We start from the raw sequence: 13,986 nt of genomic DNA on the forward strand, positions 1-13,986 counted from the left end.
CACTGAAGTCCTCAGACATTTTTCTTTCGTTGTTTCTTTCTTTGCACAGGTAAACAGCACATTTCTTCTTCTACGCTTGCATTATCGGCAGAGCAGACGCTGAATGCGCACTTTCATCTGGTTTGGTCTGCCGGCTTCCGTAGCGTCGGCGCGCGCTTTCAGGAAATCCTATACACTACTGTTTATGCTCTAAAAACATTCTAAATGACTTCGTTTCGAGTAAATTCTGGATGCTACCCACTCAGGGCACTTGGAATACATTGGACGAGCAGTATGGAGGAATATTGACACGTTTTTTGTAGACTTTTATGGACCTTTCTGTCTCGGTCACCATAGACCTCCATTATTTGAATGTCAGCAGACAGCAAGAAGCCTCCCAGATCTCCAGATGCATTTGAGATATCAAAAAAGTACTCCAGAGTGTTGTTCAGCATGGGGGTGAGTAGAAAATGAAGGCTAATCATGTTTTGGGTGTACTATTCCTTTAAAACCTCTTCATAACTCTATCCATGATTATTCTACTGTTTCACTTCTTCTTCATGGTGATTGTTGGTGGACTCTCCTTAATAATGAGCTGCTGAAGGTATGTGATTTTAATGGATTTTACTCAGGTGTATCAGAATAAAGGGGTATGATCTGCTATTGTTGTCTGTTAAAAACATCCTATCTGCTGTCAGGCTGTTAAAGCCCGTTGAAGTTAAAGGGGTGTGAATTCTTTAGCCTTGCTATGGTATTCCTCAAAAGCCTGACTTAAAAAAACGGTCCATCTCATCCTTGACCAGCCAAGCTGCAGCATCCAGAGAGCCGCCGAGGTCTTCACCTTTCATGCTGATCTGAGGTCAGTGTGTCCCGAGCCCAGCGCTGCACCAGGAGCCAGCAGAAAGGCCCGGGGAGAGCTGACCCAGTGGCCCAGCAGATGGAGCACAGGCTGGGGGGAGAAAGTCACACCGACACCCCTGGCACTCCTGGAGAACCGGAGTAAGAGACTGCAGCCAAGACGCACCTCACACACATAGCTTCCCCACCCCCTTAAAAAAACAAAAACAAACACCAACTAACCCCGCCCACTGAAAACATACAAACACAAATGAAGAGTCACGCACACACCACCTGGCAGGACCATAAAGAGTGTGTGCGAGCTCAAAGCCAAGACACCTACAGAAATCCCACAACACCTTAGAAACACAGTCGATACTTTCTGACTCACCGTTCCTGTCAGGAGCTCAAAGAGGATGGCGCCCAAACTCCACCAATCACAGGACGGCGTCTCCTCACTGATCCCTCCCACCTCTGAAGACGATGGCAAAAGAAAAGACAGAAATAATCAATACGATAACAAGGTGGAAAAAGATCTTCATGTTGAGGAAATGTGAATTTGATTCAGCTGAAAGCATCAACTGATCCTTAAATGCGTTATTTTCTATATCAGCCTTTTAAATCTCTTTAGGTTAAAATCCGTCTGTCATCATGCGTTACTCAATAGGTGAATGAATTAATACAATCGGAATCAGACGAGCACCAAATCATGAACACAGTTTCTTTCTCTCTGTCAAACACACACACACTCCAAGTGTGTCTCATCGAAGGGCAATTTGCATAATAAAAAGCAGTTAAATTGAGGAAACCTTCTGTGCAGCAACTTCACACCATCTGCATGACCTGACCCCGAATGCAAACACCCACTTATTCAAAACGCACACACACCCACACACACACCAAGATATGGTAACATTGAGACACCAAATGTGTAAATCTACATCTTTATTATCTAACATGAGCCAAGGATTTAGGTAAGACTTTTACAATGCAGTTCTTTAAAAAATATAAAATGACGTTTTTATAAAAAGAAAAAAAAAAAAATCTACCGGTAAATTTATTTCTTCTTATATGTATATATTAGGTTTTGTACTTTATGAAGTTTTCATAACCGGTTTCTTTTTTTTGACAACAACCTCGTCTTGCATCAGCGTTGTAAAACCAACAGCCGGATTGTCTATAAGATCAAAAAGCCTTTCATAGGTGAACATTTCATAGAAGTCAGACCAGCCACCGCACTCTGATCATCCAGACAAACCGTCATTATTGAAGGCTGCGGGAATCCACAGCTGAACGGCCCCTGAGAGTGACTTTCATTCATAGCTGCTGTATGCTAGCTCCACTGGGGACCAGATGGCCTCATGTGTTGCTCAGCCTCTTCTCCACTCTCCAGAGGGATGGGGGGTTAGGGGGTTGGTCACCTAGAGGGCTGGGACCCAGGGTCACGGTTGTGTGTGCCCAGGGAACGGGCTCCTCAGCTGGGGGTGCATTTTTAGACAAAGACCCCTCGTTTCCCGGAGGCTGTCGGAAAACTCCGGGGCCCTGCGCGGCTCTCTTTACAGCCAAGGTTGGAGAGGGCTATGATACAACTTGAATGTCTCATATATACACACACACACACACAGCCAACTGAGCAACCAGTCTTTGGGGCATCCCAGGACCACTGTTTTGACAGCCAAGGAGAGAAGATCGTCATTGAACGGACCACTGATACCTGTGTAGTTACGAGCTGGAGGGGAAAAGCTGGACATGCACACGCGTGTGCATCTCAGAGCAAGGTCGATGTCATCACAATGGATTAATGTCTAAGGAGCTGCAGGGAGAGTACAGTGGAGCTGGCCACACTTACTGCTCTGTCAGAGCGAGGAAGGGAGCAAACAGGATGGAGAAAAAGCAGATGGGAAGGGAGAATTAGAAGGACCCGTGAGCCCACTCCTACTAAAAGGGATTCATGGTGTGTTACCTGGTATTTTCATTCTTTCATTACAACTTTTATAGAATTAAGCACAAACTTCCCAGCTTGCAGCCTCATCTCCTTTCCCCTCCACCTGACGACATTCTCTCCTGCTGCGTATCTTAATCACACTCCACTTTCTCATTTCTCATGGGCGGCATAAGGAACTTTCTTTCTTCTCCTCTTAGAGAGACTTCCCTAAAACCTTAACTGACAGTCGCCATAAAATGAGGAAGTAAACTGCAGGTAGGAAGTACCGAAAGTACAATGACACTTCTAAACAATGCAAAGCACTTTCCATAAGACATGCAGAAAGCAGAAAAGACAAACACACAGAGATAGTTGAAGGCAAAACAAGAGTCAAAATAGTCCCTTAAACAAAGTTTGAAAATTAAAAGAATTAAATAAGATGGGGAAAAAATGAGAAAACACACAAACTATTACCATAAATGGAATCATACGGCACCTTTCAAGACATCTTGTTCTGCATAACAGGAAAAGTTAACCAAGCCATCATAACAACTTGCAAATAACAGAAGTTTTACTATGTAAAAGATAGAAATTTATATGAACTATTAATGCAAATGATCTATTAATTAAAGAAACTGACTTCATAAAGGTAGTCAGTTAGGGCAACAACCACATTACTGATCAAAACCTAAAACGTATCAACCATAAAAGGAACTTTAAATGAATTTCCAGGCTCCCTCTCCAGTATTTTCAGACCATAAAATATTAGAAGCAGCAATGGGCAAAGCACCTTAAGATTAAGCTCTCATATGGAGCTTAATCTCTAAGGAGTTTGGTTGTTGTCAACAAACTGCGGTAAATGGTTTATGGAGTAGTTCAGGATCAGTTATATTCATTATCACTCATTAGACTGAAAGGATATCCGAGAACATGTTTTTCATTTTTTTTCCATATAATTTCTTTATAAATCTTCTTATCAAGATTCAGACTGAGCCATTCCAGTGTGCCTGTCCTTTTTCTAATTTACAAAAATCCATGTGCCCCAAAAAACATCATCAAGAAAACCGGTCAGATCCAGTCACTTACACTATATTGCCAAAAGTATTTGCTCACCCATCCAAATTATTGGAATCAGGTGTTCCAATCACTTCCATGGCCACAGGTGTATAAATTCAAGCACCTAGGCATGCAGACTGTTTTTACAAACATTTGTGAAAGAATGGGTCGCTCTCAGGAGCTCAGTGAATTCCAGCGTGGAACTGTGATAGGATGCCACCTGTGCAACAAATCCAGTCGTGAAATTTCCTCGCTCCTAAATATTCCACAGTCAACTGTCAGCTGTATTATAAGAAAATGGAAGTGTTTGGGAACGACAGCAACTCAGCCACGAAGTGGTAGGCCACGTAAACTGACGGAGCGGGGTCAGCGGATGCTGACGCGCATAGTGCGAAGAGGTCGCCAACTTTCTGCAGAGTCAATCACTACAGACCTCCAAACTTCATGTGGCCTTCAGATTAGCTCAAGAACAGTGCGCAGAGAGCTTCATGGAATGGGTTTCCATGGTCGAGCAGCTGCATCCAAGCCATACATCACCAAGTGCAATGCAAAGCGTCGGATGCGGTGGTGTAAAGCACGCCGCCACTGGACTCTAGAGCAGTGGAGACGCGTTCTCTGGAGTGACGAATCGCGCTTCTCCATCTGGCAATCTGATGGACGGGTCTGGGTTTGGCGGTTGCCAGGAGAACGGTACTTGTCTGACTGCATTGTGCCAAGTGTAAAGTTTGGTGGAGGGGGGATTATGGTGTGGGGTTGTTTTTCAGGAGCTGGGCTTGGCCCCTTAGTTCCAGTGAAAGGAACTCTGAATGCTTCAGCATACCAAGACATTTTGGACAATTCCATGCTCCCAACTTTGTGGGAACAGTTTGGAGCTGGCCCCTTCCTCTTCCAACATGACTGTGCACCAGTGCACAAAGCAAGGTCCATAAAGACATGGATGACAGAGTCTGGTGTGGATGAACTTGACTGGCCTGCACAGAGTCCTGACCTCAACCCGATAGAACACCTTTGGGATGAATTAGAGCGGAGACTGAGAGCCAGGCCTTCTCGTCCAACATCAGTGTGCGACCTCACAAATGCGCTTCTGGAAGAATGGTCAAAAATTCCCATAAACACACTCCTAAACCTTGTGGACAGCCTTCCCAGAAGAGTTGAAGCTGTTCTAGCTGCAAAGGGTGGACCGACGTCATATTGAACCCTATGGATTAGGAACGGGATGTCACTTAAGCTCATATGTGAGTCAAGGCAGGTGAGCAAATACTTTTGGCAATATAGTGTATCTGCTATGATTCATTGACTACTTGCACTAAATTATTCTATTCAAACAAGGTGTTATAGACAAATACGCATAGATCTGCCCAATTATTTATTAGATAGATGTTCGTGTTGAGATCTTTATAAATCATAAAAAAAAATTCAGACAGATATAGATTCATAACAGAAATATTTACAGATGTAGAAGCTGGGACCTCAATTTACAAATAAAATGCACACTTTACGTTAATATGCAAAGATTTGCACCACCGAAAAACATTCTAGTCTCTTTTAGCTGCAGAGAAGTAACATAAAAAAATGTCTGTGATGTCTGGGTTGTTTGCAATTTTTTTCTTCCACCCAACTTTCCTTGAACATGCCTAAGCTCAATCCCTTGTAAGCAGCAAGCTTAAGATGCCTTTAGTGGCTTACTCTACTTGTGGATGAGGTCAGTATCTAAATGCAACCCTAACACTGCATAGAATATTTACAATTAAAATACATTTTTTAGCCTTACCTAATTTCCCTGTCTGTAAAAGATTGTTTAAACCTAACGTAATACATTTTTTAAACAAACATTTTTTTTTTTTATAATAATGTATTAAGAACATTTCACATTTATTTTGTTAACGAAACTAAACATATTTAAGAGCAGCCTTTCGAGGAGGGATTTCAGGGTGGGTGAGTCGCTAGATTTTTTTTTATGATGTAAAATAAAACCCCTTCAACTGGCTATAATTCAGTGTGAGGAAGGAATATAAGAACTACAATAAATTGAGTAAAGATATAAATGAAATAAGCACCAATTAGTAAATTATCTGTTCATAAAGACTCACTTTATGTCTTAACTGTTGGGTAAGAGAACAAGCAGTCAAATAATAAAGCAGAAGTCCTGCCAGGTTATGCCATCCTTGAACAACCTTTTTTTTTTAAAACAATGAAATGAAAGCCTGGTGTAAAAAGGGGAACTAAACTTTATCTTCCATTAGATCATGTTAGGCTGAGTAGGTAAAAGGATCCAAAACAAGGATGGTGGAGTCCTCGGTAACTGTTCTCTCTGAGAGGAAGAAAATCAAATTTCCCTTTTCTTAGACGACCAAGACAATCAGTTTCAGCTTTGCTTCCTTATAAACAGAACAATAAACAATTCCCCTTTCTGTTTAAACTAGGTTGTCCTTCTAAAGAAGTTAAATTAAAAAAAGGCAACCGCTTTTTTCCTTCTTATCAGAGAACAAAACATTAGCCATCTGATGTTTATCTGTAATGACACTACAGTGAGAAAATAAATAAGCACAAGTGCAGGATAAACAGATTAATTCCCCCGTCGCCGCCGCATTTTCCAAGTACACTCCCGTGTTTTTTTGGGTGTGAATGAGTGTGTTTTAAAAAACATGCTGTCTTCCTTCACAAACACACACACACCATATAAACACATACACACGGGGTGCCTCAGTCACAGCAGGCACCCTGCTAGGTTTCTGGCAAACACTCATAAATCTGTCATCAGGAATGAAGCCATAGCTAGAGCTGACCCTGTCTGGATAAACAGCAATACATAACAAGGGCAGCAGAGACACACACTCCCTAACCTCTGCAACAGGGTGTGTGTGTTTTCTCTGCTGTACTTACATTTAATGCCTGCATATATGTATGGAAGAATGGACTAAAATATCAGTACGGGAAAGGCATTATTATAGCCGGGTGGCGTCATAGCTGGGTTTAAGGTAAATGTGAACAATGACAAACGAGATAAAGAGAGGAAGTTGCCTGTGATTCAGTAGAACAGCAGTCAATAAATGTCGGAGTGGTCTTTTAACTTCACAGCATGGCAACACACCCCCTGCTGGCAAATAGTAGAAATTACATCCAAACCACCGGGGATCAAGTGTGACTATCAGGATGTTTCACATCTTGTATACGGTTAGGATGGATGTTTTTCTGTTTAGTTGGCCTGTTTGGATCTACAGAGTGGAGCAGACTAAAATGCATTTAGAGAAATGCTTTCAATTTATAATGTACACAGGTTTGCAGAGCCAAAAACTGACACATTGCTTGGATGAACCCTAATAAATCAAGATAATATCAAGCATTCAGAGTACGAACATGTGTAGAATTATACGCATAAAACATATTCAGGATAAGCTTCACAGCTGAGGAGTTAAATATCATTTTCCAAAAATATTTAAGTAGCAAATGTGAGTTTTTTCACGCTCTGTATGGAGAGTAGACTGATGTTGCTTGTCCCGCACATGTTTCTGAGCCTTGATAGTTGGCTAACTAAAAAGAAGGAGTCTTAATATGCAGAAGCAGCATTTAGTTCCTATGCTCCACTTATCTGGAAAAAACTTCCAGAAAACTGTAACAGTGCGGAAAGCCTGAGTTCCTTTAAATCAAGACTAAAAACACATTTGTTTAGGATTGCCTTCGACTGTTCTAGTTCTCTGTTCTAACAGTTCATTTTTTTAATTTTCTTTAGTCCAACTGCTTTTAATGTTCTTTCTTGTTTCTACATTTTTTATATATATGTTTTTTCTTCTACTTGCTCTGATTCTGTTTTATTTTCCTATATTTTAATCATGTAAAGCACTTTGCATTGTCTTTGTACTGAATTGTGCTATACAAATAAATTTGCCTTACCTGCAATTTTTTCCTCAAAAGAATGAAAAATTTGGCTGTTCAGAAATATCTACAGTTGTAAAAACACAGACAGCAACAATATGGAAACTCAAGAAAGGATGAACACTTTTATAAAGGAAATGTTTTAAGAAAACAGTTGGACAATTGAGTGAAGACTAATAAGAAGTCAGCAGAGACCGGGTGTGGAATAATCAATGTTATATCATTTTAAAAACAGAAGAATGATGGTTTCCTTCTTTCTAAATTAATAATGTTATATTTTTGCTGTGCACACAGGAACACCACATCTAATGCCTATTTAACTACTTGACTAAGTTATAACAGTTATAAAATGAAGGGTACAAATTTGAGATTTCCTTCTTCACAATATAATGTTCCTCTTCTGGAGAGGGAAAAATTAATAGGACAGATACTATTAAAAGTGTGTCAATCCTATGTAATCAGAATAAATATATTAAACATTGTAAGAACTCTAGTAGGTATGCGGAGGAAGGCAGATAATAATAATTTAAAAGAGAAAGAAATAGCAGTTTTTGAAGTGAAATGCATATACAAACATACTCTCTAACAATCACACACACAAACAGAAGTGCTAAATAGAGACTGAGAGCTATAGTCTAGCTGCAGTTTGTTTTGGGCGGCTTTTAAAACAGCATGCCTCAGCTGCCTCGTGTCAGCTGGGAGAACCACACTGAGTTACAGCAATATGAGTGGAATGTAGCACAACACCGCCCTCTAAAGGACAAAAGAATAACTGCAGTAAATAAACCTTAAGATCTCAGATTTATTACTTTACATTTAGAATAAAATCCCTGGGATTTTTAAACATTAAATAAGTTCTAGTATATTTGATAACTAGAGGTTAGCTTCACCTAATGCCCTGTATAGTGTGAGGTAGAGGCCAGAATTAGCCAATTTTCTCTTCACTGGCTCTATATGGTATGCAGCCTGTTAAATATAAAAAAAATATTTATTTTAATCTATTATTAAATATATAATACTAAAAGGACTTCAGCAGTTTTAGGTCTTGATAGACATTATATTTTTTTACTGATCCATTTAATAAATATTAGATAAAAGCTTAAAATTGATGCTTTGAAGTATAGATAGGGATACTCAAATACAATTCCTTTTCTGAAAGAAGCTACAGTATTTTCTTTTTCCATCTTTCATGGGTTAAAATTCTTAGGTTAATCAGAAATGATAGCTCAGTCCCCACAGAAAACCAGAAATCTCTGTTGACTCGGAAAAGTAACTCTCAATGGTTTATAATAAAATCTGTTACAATCAACTTCATGCAGCTGGAGGAAACAAATAATATCTGAAGCACATGAAAAGCTTTCTCTTTATAATAAAGCAGATTTTGCTTTATTATATTTTTCTTTACAGATAACTGCAGTAAAGAAAAAGAAAACTGTTAGTGGAACCTAAAATATAAATCAATAAAAACTCTAATCTTTGCTCCAAGCTTGAGAGGGAGATGCTTGATGATAGTGCATCTGCTCAGCTTTCTCAGATCCAGAGTTTAAAGATGTGGTTTAAATCCAGCCTTGAGCATTAAAATGTTGGATTCTCACCTGGTGCACAGTACATATTGGCCGTGGCTTCCTTGTCACAGGACTCCTCCACATCACACCAACTACAAAAGTATGTTAGCTGCACATGCCCTAAGGAGAGAAGATAAAAAACAAAAACATGATTGACCTTTCAAACTATTTTATAACTATTCACAGAGAGCTTTCTTCCTCCACTCATTTCTACCCCTCTACAAGCAACAGCCCTGACGATTACTCCTGTTTAGCGGCTACCCGTTAACGCTATCATTAGAACTAATGGTGTCATTAGGTAGCCGTAGCCATTAGCCTCAGCTAGCCAGACTGATGCACCACACTAGGCCGCTGATGGGCCCTTTAGAACAATAATTACCACTAGGGAGACGAAAAACAGCCACTCAGCTAATTAGACGCTTGTTGATAACAAGGCTAAGAGAGATGATTGTAGGATGACAAAAAGAAGTTGAGGGGCAATCTGACATCATGCTCAGGAAAGGCTAGAGGAGAATGAAGTGCAGTACAGCCAAGATTAGGTACAACAGAGATTATAGGAAGTGTAACTTGACCTCAAAGTTTAGAAGTAAGAATCCCAGCAGCTGAATTAGCTGATATTTTGTTTTTTTTATACAAAGGAAATCATTGCAAACATTCAGAACCCTTCAACATTTTTGCATGTTCTATTTTTACAACCTGAAGATATTGCATTGAGATTTTATAAAATACACCAACAAAAGGTAATTCAAAATAATGTCAGCCATCTTATAAAAATGTAAACCGAAAAACAAATCAGGCAGATCAGGGATAAAGTTGGGTAAACGTTTCTATCAGGATTAGGCCATAAAACAATAACCCAAGTTTTGAGCCTCTCACTGCTTAATCCATCATGTGAGGATGAAAAGAGTCTGGCTATGAAAGCAAATCTACAGTAACTGCAACTGCAGAGATTAACCGCCCAGGTTTATTGTTTATTCCACAAATATGGCAGTTATGAATGAGATGTGTTTAGATAAAAAAAACAGGAGCCAACTGAGAGTTGGAGGCAAGGCTTGCACTGGAAAACATTAAAATCTAGGTAAGCCTTTCTTTTTCTTAAAATAAGTGTATTTGTTCTTGGATTGAGGAGGTAAAAGAGACATTTCGCCAGTGAAAAAAGATAATTTACACTTAAAATGAGAAAACACAGTTGCATTGTCTTATTTCAAGTGCATATTATCTAATTATCTTATTCCAAGAGTAAAAATACTCATTCCGTTGGCAAACTCTTATTTACCTACTCAAATTAAGGGTAAATACACTTAATTGAACAAATTTTTACTTATTTCTTGATTGTTTTCTTGTGTGAAAAATGCTCCCATTCCAATTGGAAGGAGGGCCAGTTAATTGGAGAACATGTTTTTACTTTTGAAATATAAAAACCTTTCAGAACACGAATTATTTTTCCCATCATATCAAAATTGTTACTTTTGTTGGTCTATTGCATGGATTCCAGATTAAAGTTGGTGGCTATAAATTGGCAAAATGTGAATTCTTTCGCAAGGCACTGGATTCAGTGTAAAATGTATTACTACCACGCTTCCAGTGACACAAACCTGCATTTGAAGATCTGTGTATTCATTACCATTGACAAAAAGAGAGCTTGAAAAGTCTCCATAAGGTTAAGCAATCAATAAGGTATCAAAAAAAATCTCTCACCTTGATGGTCTAGCAGGATGTTATTGGGATTCAAGTCGCGACAGATAATACCCTCTTGATGTAGACAGTCCAAGGCTGTCACAATCTCTACAGCCCAGCATCGCACAAACTCCTCCGGGATGTGAGCTTGGGTGGCTGCCAGCGACAGCTCGTCCAACTCTGCAAACAGCCGTGACACGTCTTTATCAAAGTCGCTGCTGCTTGTGGTTTTATTGACTCTTGATGATTCACCATCAAGTCCTAATAAACTCTCGACGACTGCACAAGTCTGAGTGCCGTTCACGGCTGGGACAGAGGCTACAACGCCATTACTGGGGAGTGGAGCAGAGTCGGTTTTTCCTGTGGTACAGGACTGAGGCTTATCGCTTAAAATGCCTGATTCAAGAAGGTGATCACTGCTTTGGCTGTCATCATCTTTATCAAAGCCTTTGTCGGAGGCCTCTAGTCCAAATGTCAAGCTTTCGTCCATCAGAGAAGGACATGCGAGACTAGTGTCACAAGTTGCAGAGGCTGTGGAGAAGGAAGAAAGGTCTTGCTCCAATGGTTGCTCCTCCAGATCCTCATGCTTACTATGAGGCTGCAAAACATCAGGCTGGATGTACTTTTGAGGTGAGGCTGCAACCTCAATGCCTAAACAAACCCCTGAAGGGTTTAGTTCCTCCTGTGGAGCATTTACAGTTCCACTCATTACAGGAAGATTGACCAATAAGTCTGGTGGATGACCCTCATCTTCCACTACAGCCTCCTTAAAAGAAATGACTGGCACAGACTCATTAGACGCCTTATCGCTGCAGTCCAGACCCCAAAACTCCAAGCTTGGGCCTTTTACCTCCTGAGCCAGCTCTGGGAGATCCTCAGTGACCTCCGAACCTAGATCGGATGTAGAAAACTGAAGGGGCTGCTTCTGAGAATTCCAGTGTTCTCCCATATCCAGGCCAGTCACCTCGCTAGCGCTGTCTTTGCTATCAATGCGGAAAAACTCCATCGGGGTGTGCTTGGACTGATCCAAAGAGAGAGGCTCGGTGGGAGACCGTGAGGGACTGAAAACATCACTGTTCTCATGTCCTTCGCTGCGGTTTTGGTCAGTTTCGAGGGTTTGGCCACTCTTGTCAGAAAACTCACTGAAGAAGCCGAGTTCCTGAGAGCCTCCCGGTGAAGAAAGGCTGTCATTGCTGAGAAGAGAACGACTATAAGAAGAGGCTGTTGCTGTTGCATTAGGCACCTCCAGAGAGAGCATTTCCTCTTCGCTCTTCTCCTCACCCTCCTCTTCTAGGGCATCTGGTTCTACTTTTTCTTGTTCGTACTCATTGCAAAGAGTCAAGTAGCTGTTGGTGCACTCCTCTTCGGAGGTAGCCCCAGAGTCAGACTGCCCACCAATTTGTTCATGGAGCACTGCAGGGACGGCACTCTTTACAGGAGACACAAAGGGAACTTCTTCCTCTCTCTGAAGGCCAAAAGCAGGATCTGAACCAGTAATGAGCTCCGACTCACAGCTGGCAGAACAGACATCCAGCTGTGGTATTATATGGTGCGAAGAATGTACAGCTGTGGTGTGGCTCTTTTGGATGAAAGGAATCTCAAAGCTCTCCTCTGGGCTGGAATTACGGAGATACTTTCCAATGTGAGACCACAGCTTCCCACCTAAACAGAAATAAAGCAAACAGTTAAAAAAAAAGAAAGGGAGAACATAGGAAAAGACAAACTAATTGTCTTTTTTTGATTGTCTGAATTAATAAAAGCTACAGCTAACCTTCAATAACACATTGTATTACCTTAACAAGACCAACAATACTCTTGCTGCTTTTGTTAGTGAAGCAGAGAAACTAAAATATTTTGTTTCCTTGTGAGCAAACAGCTCAGCCATAAACATTGTTTTCATAATTTTTGACAAAGTTTATTCTTTATTTTCCATCGTCTATAAAAGCTCTGATTTCATACAGACACACATGGACAAAATCATTGGTACCCCTCGTTTATTGAAATAAAAACCCACAATGGTCACAGAAATAACTTAAATCTGAAAGATAATGAAGTAAATTCTATTGAAATGAACTAATTTAGTCTAGACATTGCTCTTCAAATACGCTTCCGCAGAATATAAAGAAAAAAAACATAAAACAGGCCTGGACAAAATGATAATAACCGTAGAAAAGACTGAAAATAATTCCACAAAGGGGACATGTTAAATCAAGGTGTTTCCACTAATTAGGGTCACATGTGTCTACAATCTTGTAATCAGTCAGTAAATAGCATGGATGCAACAAGCGCTATTGAGTGAGGAATGCAATGGCACTGCATTTATTTCAATATACCAAACTTTCCCAGATCAGATGGGATGAACATGTTTTTGGTCTGAAAATATTTTTTAATACACCACTTTTTTTTCCACACTCATCGATTACACCAAAAACCTTAAAAATTGGGAGTCCTTGTTTTGTTTTTTTTCACACTATGTAGAAGTTCATTGCACATAAATAAGTAGAGCCGCAGGAACAGCAGCTGGAGGCCTGGATCTCCTTGGTCCAACACTGATTTAGGTAATTAGATGATGATCAGGGCTCTGGAGAAATTGACTTCATACTGAGGAGGTAATTGAGCAATTTGCAACTAAGCTGCTGCTCATTCACTGTGGGAAAGCTGTACGTATCAAAAAATATAAAGTTTGTTTAAGTCATTTGATTCATGCGTGTTGGACCAAAGTATAATCCAAATGTTGCAGGAAGGACCTCTTAGTTCCCCACCCCCGCTTAAGGGCAGATTATATTTGTGCAACCGCACACATCAAATGTCGCTTGGGTCTGGTCGCGTACCAGTTTTGCTGGTATGCTTCGGCACCTGTCGGCCTGGAATTTCTAGGGACGCACAGCAGTTTCCCACCAAAACGCAAGGGGGAGCCTATTCAAGAACTCTAGCTGTGAGATGGAGATATATGTATTTATATAATTTGTCTGAGGCATCCAACATGTGGTTATACTTCCGAACCTCCTTGATTAACCTTTCGCCGTAGTTGTCCATTGTTCCTCGATTTTCAAAGATGGCGAGCTTCAGCACCGA

The 13,986-nt window shown here is 40.4% G+C and overlaps 1 protein-coding gene across 2 annotated transcripts in view; it reads right to left on the reverse strand.

Annotated features, from left to right (window-relative positions):
- Positions 1 to 13,986, reverse strand: part of rps6kc1 (ribosomal protein S6 kinase polypeptide 1) — a 38,621-nt gene that overhangs the window by 6,676 nt on the left and 17,959 nt on the right. For both annotated transcript variants that reach the window (XR_005281004.1, XM_038287471.1), the window contains exons 12-14: positions 10,933 to 12,573; positions 9,265 to 9,354; positions 1,208 to 1,290 (exon numbers count right to left, since the gene is read on the reverse strand). Coding sequence is in view for 1 of the 2 variants with exons in the window: in XM_038287471.1 (XP_038143399.1) it covers positions 1,208 to 1,290; positions 9,265 to 9,354; positions 10,933 to 12,573 (1,814 nt within the window). In the remaining variant the exon portion in view is untranslated. The remainder of the gene's footprint in view (positions 1 to 1,207; positions 1,291 to 9,264; positions 9,355 to 10,932; positions 12,574 to 13,986) is intronic.

The sequence above is a fragment of the Cyprinodon tularosa genome, unplaced genomic scaffold (assembly GCF_016077235.1).
Source record: "Cyprinodon tularosa strain WSP-4 unplaced genomic scaffold, ASM1607723v1 ctg24, whole genome shotgun sequence".
NCBI lineage: Eukaryota > Metazoa > Chordata > Actinopteri > Cyprinodontiformes > Cyprinodontidae > Cyprinodon > Cyprinodon tularosa.